Genomic DNA, 10,230 nt, shown 5'->3' on the forward strand with positions numbered 1-10,230 from the left:
TGAATATATACATATATATATATATATATATATTTGTAGAAATATATATATATATATATATATAAAGCAGTACACTTGTTAGAGAGAGTAATATATATATATATATATATATATAAAGCAGTACACTTGTTAGAGAGAGTAAAAGAAGAAAGAGTATTGGAGTTAAAAGAAGAACAAAAAAGCAAAATATAAAATGCACGAAGACAGCAGAACAAATGCACAAAATTTATTCAAATGCAATTAAAAGAAAATATCGTTGTCTTTTTCTTCGCCGGTATATTATAATATAATATAATATATATATATATAAATATTATAATATATTGTGGTGTATATTATATATATTATATATAATATATAATACTGTATTAATATATAATATATAATATGTAAATATTATAATATATAATACTGTAATATAATGTATTGTATATAATATATATTATATTTAATATATACTGTATTAATATATAATATATAATATGTAATAGATAAGATGCATAATATATGATGTAAATATATATAATAAATAATGTAGAATATATAATATGTAATATATAATATATAATATAATGTATATAATATATAATATATAATATATAATAAATATTATATAATATATAATATACAATATATATAATATATAATATATATAATAATGACGCGATATTATATTTGATACAATTCACTGTAATTTATTAATATAATATATTAGACTATAATATATATATATATTATATAATATAATATATATATATATATTAAATAGAATAGCAAAGAGAAGACTAAAAGAAAGGAGGAAGAAGACCCCCAGGCGAAGTGAAGAAGCAGTGTTGGCTGTATCTGCTGACAACTGTCTCTACTGCTGCTTCCAGCTGCTGCTGCGTCTCGGGACCACCGCTGCTGCTCAGCCCTAGTGAAGCGCGCAGACGCTCCTCTGAAGCAACGGCAACAGCAGCAGCAGCAGAAGCAGCACCAGAAGCAGCAGCAGCAGTAGCAGCGGCAGCAGAGAGGCAGCAGCAACAGCAGCACAAGCAGCAAATATATAGAGGAGATGCGTTGGAGAAGAGCTTCGAACGGTAAAGACAGCAATCATCACTTTCACTAGCTAGCTAGGTAGGTATCTAGCTAGATAGCTAGCTAGCTAGTTAGCTAGCTAGCCAAGTAGCTGAGGAGCTGACTCTCCGTGTCCCCTTTCCCAGTCTGTGAGTATCTTTATCTGCGTAGCTAGCTAGCCGTCTAGCTAGCTAGCCACGCAAACAGCTAGCTAGCTACCTACACAGGAGGCTACGCAGCTAGCTACCCAGCTAGTTACCCTGCTATCTACCCAGCTAGCTAGCTAGCCAACTAGCTAGCTAGCTAGCTAGCTAGCCAACTAGCTAGCTAGCTAGCTAGCTAGCCAGCTATATCGGTGAGTGTTTATATTACCTTTAAGTTTGAAGGCAATGGCTGCGAGGTCTCTGAAGAGTGCTTTATCTTCGATTTGTTTGATGGTTAGTAGCCGAATAACTTGTGAAATAATTAAATAAAGAAGAGACAGAAGCAACTCTAAACAAAAAATAAATGTACACAGAGAGCAGACGCCGTACCAGGGCACACCCAGCATGCGCTCTCTACCCTGCACAAACGCAGCAGCAAATGCAGCAGCAAATGCAGCAGCAAAAGCAGCAAGTGTAGCGAATGCAGCAGCAAATGCAGCAGCAAATGCAGCAGCAAATGCAGCAGCAAATGTAGCCAATGCAGCAAATGCAGCAGCAAATGCAGCAGCAAATGCAGCAGTAAATGCAGCAGAAAAGGCAGCAGAAAACGTAGAAGCAAATGCAGCAGCAGCAGCAAAAGCAGCAGCAAAGCGACGTAGACAGAGAGACAGACACAGAGAGACTGACAGAAAGACAGAGCAGGAGAAGCCAAATGTCTCCTTTAAAGACAGAGACAGAGACAGAGAGATGAAGAGACAAAGAGATGAAGAGACAGAGACAGAGACAGAGACAGAGACAAAGAGATGAAGAGACAGACAAGGAGACAAAAGGAGACAGCTTGCGTACGGCTGTGAAGGTTGGGGGGTGCAGCACAGAGCCGGGGTAAGAGAAGAAGAGACAGCAGCACCAAACTCTAATCAACAGACACACTAACACTGAACGCCAGTGTGCTCGCAGCAAACCGTCGTTCATCCTGCAGCAGAGCAGCAGCAGCAAAAGCAGCAAAGGAAGCAGCAGCAGCAGCAGCAGCATAAGCAGTAGCAACAGCAAAAACAGCAGAAGCAGCAACAGCAGCAGAAGAAAAAACCCTACAATAGCGCATACACAACCAGAAAGGCATCACTAAGAGCAGCAAAAGCTGAAGGACGTTCAGCAGCAGCAGCAGCAAAAGCAGCAGTAGCAACAGCACCAAGAGAAGCAGCAGCAACACACCAGCAATAGCAGCAGGAACAGGAGGAAAGGAGCAGCAACAGCACCAGCAGCAAAAGCAGCACAAGCAGCAGTAGCAAGAGCAGCAACACCAGCAGCAGCAACAGCAGCAACACCAGCAGCAGCAACAGCAGCAACACCAGCGGCACCGGCAGCAGCAACACCAGCAGCAGCAACAGCAAAAGCAGCAGCAGCACCGGCAGCAGCAGCAGCAACAGCAGCAGCAGCAGGAGGCGAGTGTGTATAGTAGGAGGGACCTGACAGCTTTAATAAGATTGGGGCCGATGAGGAGTTGATGAAGAGACAGCGGAGCGAGCATAGAACGGCATGCAGTAAACAGCATCAAAGTTGCTGTAGAGACTGTCTCCGACTCATCTCCGCGAGGCAGCTCCCCTAACTCTATATCAAACATCACACGTACTTTCTCCTGCTGCTGCTGCTGCTGCTGTTGCTGTTGCTGTTGCTGTTGCTGCTGTTGTTCCTGCTGTTTCTGCTGTTGTTGGTGCAACAGCAGGAATTAGTTCGGAGCATTAACAGTGCAAACACTTGCAGCAGCAGCAGCAGCAGCAGCAGCACGAATAATCGTAGCAGCAGGAACAGCAACGCGAGCAGCAGCAGCAACCAACAGCAGCAGCACTAACCACAGCAGCAGCACTAACCACAGCAGCAGCACTAACCACAGCAGCAGCACCAACCACAGCAGCAGCAGCAGCAGCAGCAGCAGCAGCAGGAGCAGGAGCAGCAGCACTTACGGGGGAAGTCGAACTCGGACTGTCTGTGGGCTGAGCCGTGGGGGCCGAAGTTTTTTGGGTTTGTTTGGATGGGGGGGACGAAATAAGTAATAGAAGTGCGCCCCAGCAACACCGAAATAAAAGGATAGAGAGACACTAATAAACTCAGCAGCTGCATGCATGCACATATACATATATATATATCAGCAGCAACATGAGTATCAGCAGCAGCATCAGCACCAACATGAGCATCAGCAGCAGCATGACCAACAGCATCAACAGCAGCATCAGCACCAACATGAACATCAGCTCACTGCTGCTGCATCACCAGCAGCAGCAGCATCACCAACAGCAGCATGACCAGCAGCAGCAGCATGACCAGCAGCAGCAGCATGACCAGCAGCAGCAGCATGACCAGCAGCAGCAGCAACATGACCAGCAGCAGCAGCATGACCAGCGGCAGCAGCATGACCAGCAGCAGCAGCAACAGCAACAGCAAGAGGAGGAGGAGGAGAAGAGCTTACAGGTTCAAGAGCAAATAGGAAGAGTGAGTATTTACCGATTAGCGGAAATACACCTGAAGAGGCCAACTTAAGAAAGTCAGAGAAAACCCCAAAATCTCTGAAGGCGAGAAGTGCAGCATAGAAAGAAAAGAGTCGAAGACCCGCAAATAAGCAGGTGTATATACAGTCCAGCAGAGGAGCAGCAAATACAAACAAACAAAAACAAATAAACATAAATGACCCTATCAAAACAAATGCTACACGTGTCTCTATCTCGCATGAAGACCAAGACAAATTCTCTTCGCGCAACAACTTCAGAGAAAATACACCAACTGGGAAGTCTTCAAAGTGCTGCAGCAAACAAACAAACAAATAAACAAATTAATAATTTATTTATTTATTTATTTATTTATTTATTCATTTGTTTGTTTGTTTGCTTGTTTGTTTGTTTGATTGTTTATTTAGTTATTTATTTATTTGTTTATTTGTTTATATTTGTTTATTTGTTTATTTGATTGTTTATTTAGTTATTTGCTTTGTTTGTTTGTTCATTTTATTTATTTATTCGTTTGTTTATTTAGCCAAGTTATTAATAATAAACGAAATAAATAAATAAATAAATAAATAAATAAATAAATAAATAAATAAATAAATAAAGAATTAAAGACAAACAAACAAATACAAAAACAACAAGAAGTGCATACCAAGGATTCAACAAATAAACAAATAAACAAACAAATAAATAAATAAAATAAAAATAAATAAATAAATAAGTAAATAAATAAACACTGATACATATCTGCAAGCAGGTTGTTTGTCTTACTGCACCAAATCTTTATTTTATTTAAAAGACAGCAAATAAACTCCTTATCTTCCTTCTTCTCTTCGCATGCATGCATCCATGCATCCAAATACATACAGATATATAAACATATAAATATATAAATATATAAATATATATATATATATTACCTGATAGAAATAGAATACAGTGGCTACGAGGGCAAGTTGAGAAGTAAGAAAAAGCATAAAAGGCAGACTGAGTTTAGTGCTCGCGCTGAAAGACAAAGAAAAACCTCTATCCAGCAGCATTGCTGCTCCGTGACGAGAGCCTAGTTGCTGCACATACACCACAAGAACATAGCATTCTCCTGCTGCTCCTGCTGCTGCTGATCCTGCTGATGCTGCTGATCCTGCTAATCCTGCTGATGCTGCTGATGCTGTGGATGCTGCTGCTGTGGGTGCTGCTGCAGATCATGCTGCTGCTGCTGCTGATAGTGCTGCTGCTGCTGCTGATGATGATGGTGCTGTGGCTTCTTTTTGCTGCTGTGGATGCTGTTGCTGCTGCTTCTGCTGCTGGTTCTGCTGCTGATGCTGCTGCTGCAGATACACCTCAGCCTCTCACATGGCTGCACTAGAGACAAGCGCATGCAATTTAATTTGTCGCTGTCTTCAATTTATTTTATCTTTGATATCCTATTTGTCTATATTTCTTCTTTGTATATTAATGCATAATATATATACATGTATGCATATATATAATTATGTTTATATATTTTATATTTATATTTATATTTTGTATTTATTTATTATTTATTTATTTAGCTCATTTATTTCTTTCTGTGTCCCCCTTGAAGTAAAATAAAATAAAATATACTGATGCATTAATTAGTACTTATGCTGTTTAATAAATTATTTGCTGCTGCTGCTCACCCTAAACGCATACAGCAGCCGCTGCAGTATTCGTCTAGCAGCAAAACCAGAGACAGGCAAACGACGTGCTGCTGCACTAGCCCCCTCGCAGACAGCCACCATACGAGATAAACTGCAGCAGCAAATGCAGCAAATGCAGCAGCAAATGCAGCAAGTGCAGCAGCAAATGCAGCAGCAGCAGCAAATGCAGCAGCAGCAGAAAATGCAGCAGTAGCAGAGACAAATGCAGCAGAGGCAAATGAAGCAGCAGTAGGAGGAACAGCAGCAGCAGCAGTAGCAGCAACAGCAGCAGCAGAAGCAGCAGTAGCACCAGCACTAGAAGAGGCAGCAATTGCAGGAATTATATGAAGGAGTGAGGAGACAAACAAAGAGAGACAGAGACAGACAAAGAGAGACAAAGAGAGACAAAGAGAGACAAATAAAGAGAGACAAATAAAGAGAGACAAAGAGAGACAAAGAGAGACAGAAAGACACACCTCATATCATAGTCCCAGAGGCTCTCATCAGGGCTTTGTACAGTCTCTGCATTTTTATTGTGTTGTCTCTTCGATAAAGAAAGCCCTTTAGCTTCGCCTTCTGCATTGCTCCCCAGCTTCTGCTGCTGCTGCTGCTGCTGCTGCTGCTTAGGATAGCTGCTGTTGTTGTTGCTGTCGCTCTCAAGTGCTGTTGCTTCAGGCTCTTGCATTTGTAGATCAATAGGACGATAGGGGGGCCCCCTGGGGGCCCCCCTATTATGTCTCTTATTAAATTCTTCATTATTACGCCAGCCTATCCAGTGAAAGTGTTTTTTCTTGTTTTGTACAGGGCTAGACACAAACAGAGACAACCCTTCTTTTGCTGCTATCTCCTCAAGTGCAGCAACAGCAGCAGCATTACGAGGAAGATTAGGGTCTCCTAATAGGATGGGCCCCTCAACATTAGTAGGGGCCCCTGTGGGGCCCCCCTTAACTCTTGGGGGCCCCCCAGAGGTGGGGGCCCCAGATAGGGGGGCCCCCCCACTGGGGGGCCCCCCAGAGGTGGGGGCCCCTGTGCTAAGGGGGGCCCCCTTATCACTTATAGCAGCAGCTACTCTTTCTGCTGTTGCACACTGACGTAGTCTTGCTAGTTGAATAGGAATAAAACAAATGTTTTTAAACATAAAAGGAGAAAAACCTGAAAAAAGATATTCAATAAAGATAAACAAACAAACACAATAAATATATATATAAATATATATATAAATATATATATAAATATATATATAAATATATATATAAATATATATATATATATGTATATACATAATATTGTAGAGGGGTTAGGAGACAACGTAAAATAAAAAAGAGAAGTAGAGAGAAAGAGAGAAAAAGATATAGAGTCTATAAATAAAAAACAGAGACAGGGAGAGAGACAGAGACAAGGAGACACACAAATAAAGAGACAGAGACATAGACACAGACCCTAAACCCTAAACCCTAAACCCTAAACCCTAAACCACAAACCCCTCAATCCTAGAACCCTAAACCCTAAAAAGAGAGACAGAAAGACATGAAGACAGAAAGACAGAAAGCAAGAGAGAGCAAGAGACAAAGAAAGACATACAGACATAAAGACAGAAAGCAAGAGAGAGAAAGAGACAAAGGAGACAGCTGCGGAGACAGAGCAAGAGACAGAGACAGCTGGGGAGACAGCAAGAGAGAGTTTTAAAGTCTCTGAAATTATATATACCTGTATAAGAAGGATAGTACGCCCACATGAAGAGACGAAGAGAAAGCAGAGGTAAGTCTACGAAGAAGACCCCAACGATAGCTGCATGCTTTCTCATAGTGTGTACATCTGCTGCAGAGCTATGTACACCTCTTCTGGCAGCAGTAGCAGGAGCAGCAGCAGCAGCAGCAGCAGCAGCAGCAGCTGCTGCTGCTGCTGCTGCTCCTGCACTACCCCCTCCTGCACCGCCTACAGAAGGAAATGAATAACCGTGTAGAAATACAGACACAGGTACAAGTACACCTGCTAGAGCTCGCAGCCAAGGGTTTTGCTGCAGCACTTGCTGCGGCAGCAAACCGAAAGCATAGAATGCTGCTGCTGCGTCAAGCAGATCTATAACAACATGCGTTGCTGCATCTGTATGCAGCAGAGACTCTAAACTAAAACTGCTAAGCCCCCCAAACAGCACTCCTGCTGCTCTAAACACCAGCAGTGCATACACTGCAGCAGATAATGAGAACAATAGTTCTACTTCTAATACTCCTCCTGTGGGGCCGCTCAGCAGCAAACCCTGCTGCTGCTCTCCTCCCGAGTAAACACCGAAGAAAAATAATAAATATTTTATTGATAACGCCCAGCTATATACAACCCAGCATGTACCTCCTTCTGTTGCTGCATAGTCGCTGCTGCGGCTCTGCAGCAGCAGCAGCAGCAGCAAAGCATCTACTGCACATAAGAACAGCCACGAGTAGGAGTATAAAGCTATGTAATAAAATAAACCTACTTGCTGCAGCAAGAACAGCAGCAATATGCACAGCAAAGAAAACTGGTTCCAAGTTATCGCCTGCTGCACCTGCTGACTGTCCCCCAATAAATCCCTACCCATTGCTGCTGCTGCTGCTGCTGCTGCTGCTGCTGTTGCTATTGCTGCTGTTGCTGTTGTTGCTGCTGTTGTTTCTGTTGTTTCTGCTGCTGTTGTTGTTTCTGCTGCTGTTGTTGTTTCTGCTGCTGTTGTTGTTGCTGCTGTTGTTTCTGTTGTTTCTGCTGCTGTTGTTGTTTCTGCTGCTGTTGTTGTTTCTGCTGCTGTTGTTGTTTCTGCTGCTGTTGTTGCTGCTGCTGCTGTTGCTGCTGCTGCTGTTGCTGCTGCTGTTGCTGTTGCAGCTAAGAATGCTGCTGTGCAGAATGATGTTGGAATGGATGCTGCTGCTCCTGCTGCTGCAGATGCTGTTGGTTCTGCTGCTCAGGAAGGTGCTCTCACTGATGCAGCAGCAGCAGCAGCTGCTGCTGCTGCTATTGCTTCGCTGCTGCTGCTGCTCTTCTGGTTTCCTTTGTGTTGGAGCAGCCGATATTACTCCGCCCACAGCCACAAACAAATCTCCCCCTGCTGCAGCAAACACCCCTGCTGCTGATGCTGTTGCTGCTGCTGCTGCTGTTGTTGCTGCAGTGGATCCAGTTAGGATGCCAGCCCTCCACAATTGCTGCTGCTGCTGCTGCTGCTGCTATCACTGCTGCTAAAGCCAGTGCAATTCGTCTTGCTGCTGCTGCTTGTTGCTGCAGCAGCTGCTGTTCGTGCCTTTCTCTGCTGCAGATAGGCGCAGGAGCTGCTGCTCCATCAATGCCGACGCCAGCTGCTGCTGCTGCTGCTGCTGCTGCTGCTGCTGCATAGGACAGTGGACGAACAGCAGCAGCAGCAGCCTCTGCTGCTTGCTGCTGCTGTTGCTGTTGCGGCCTCCGTTTCTGTTGCTGTTTCTGCTGCTCCTCTCCCTGCTGCACGTGCTGCTGCTCGTGCTGCTGCTGCTGCTGCTGCTGCTATTCCTGCTGCTGCTGCAGAGACAACGGCCAGCTGCTCAAAACCACAGCGAAAGCAGCAGCAGTCGCTGCTGCAGAAGCAGAAATAACCACAAACTCACTCTGAGACGACACCCTGAGGCTAGGGTTTAGGGTTTAGGGTTTAGGGTTTAGGGTTTAGGTCTCGGGCCTTCCTTCGCTGCTCAGTGTTGCTTTGAACCCTTTAAAATGCGTTATTGAGGGAATTTCTTGCTGGTGTTGCTGTTGCTGCTGCTGTTGCTGTTGCTGCTGCTGCTGCTGTTGCAGCTGCTGCTGCTACTGCTGCTCGCGAAGCCCCGGACGAGGCGGGGGGCCCAAGTGTGATCGGCCGCTTAAAACCCTAAACCCTAAACCCTAAACCCTAATCTTTAAACCCTAAACGCTAGCTTTTAATAAATATTTGTTTAATATGATGCTAAGCCTCTCTAACCCTTTCTCTTATCATTCCCTTGTGCCGCCTGTAGACCGCTGACGACACCCAGAGGACCAACACCCAAACCCTAAACCCGAAACCCTAAACCCTAAACCCTAGATGGTGAAAATGTAGGTTTTAGAGCCTGAGTATACTTCCTAAACTTTGAATTCAACAACAACCCTGAGCCTTAAACCCTAAACCCTAACTCCACACACTGGCACTTGTTATATCCTTTGCCTAGCCCCAATCTAATCTAAACCCTAAACCCTAAACCCTAAACCCTATACCCTAGAATTACCCTGTGCAACTGTAGTTAGCTAGTTCGTTAGTTGCTTCCTGTTCAGGGCTTAGGGCTTCCTAGTGGTCTCTACCTATGAGGGTTTTTCTTCGCTGATGTCTGAGGGTTTAGGGTTTAGGGTTTAGGGTTTAGGGTTTAGGGTTTAAGTTATCTGGGGCATCTCTTAGGTTTTGTGTGTATGCTCTCCTGTCTCGCTTGCGTGTGGCTGTCTCCGCTGTCTGTCTCCTTTCAGTGTTTGTGTTTGTTTGGTTGTCTCTTTATGTCTGTCTTCATCACTGCATCATTTAATCTGTCTCCTTGTCTTTGCTGCTGTGTTTATTTTATGCTTGTCTTTTCTTATCTCTGTCTCTCTCTGTCTCCTTTTATCTATCTTTCTTTGTCTCCTTTTGTCTTTTAGATGTCCCTCTGTCTCCTTTTGTCTTCTTTTATCTGTCTCTCTTTGTCTTCTTTTGTCTTTTAATTGTCTCCTTTTGTCTTTTATTTGTCTCCTTTTGTCTTTTCTTTGTCTCCCTGTGTCTCCTTGAGACAGAGACAGAGAGTAAGAGACAGATAGACAGAGACAGAGAGACAGGTAGGAGACAGACAGAAAGAGACAGAGACAGAGAGTAAGAGACAGATAGACAGAGACAGAGAGACAGGTAGGAGACAG

At 43.6% G+C, this 10,230-nt stretch overlaps 1 protein-coding gene across 1 annotated transcript; it reads left to right on the top strand.

The window, feature by feature from the left end:
* Window positions 1-3,383: 3,383 nt before the first annotated feature.
* EAH_00055840 (hypothetical protein) lies at window positions 3,384-3,734 on the top strand (the record flags this gene model as incomplete). Its single annotated transcript, XM_013393844.1, has 1 exon — window positions 3,384-3,734. One exon carries the CDS (start codon window positions 3,384-3,386, stop codon window positions 3,732-3,734), a length of 351 nt encoding a protein of 116 aa, XP_013249298.1.
* Between the last annotated feature and the right edge of the window lie 6,496 nt (window positions 3,735-10,230).

The sequence above is a fragment of the Eimeria acervulina genome, genomic scaffold, assembly GCF_000499425.1.
Source record: "Eimeria acervulina Houghton genomic scaffold, Eah_scaff1124, whole genome shotgun sequence".
NCBI lineage: Eukaryota > Apicomplexa > Conoidasida > Eucoccidiorida > Eimeriidae > Eimeria > Eimeria acervulina.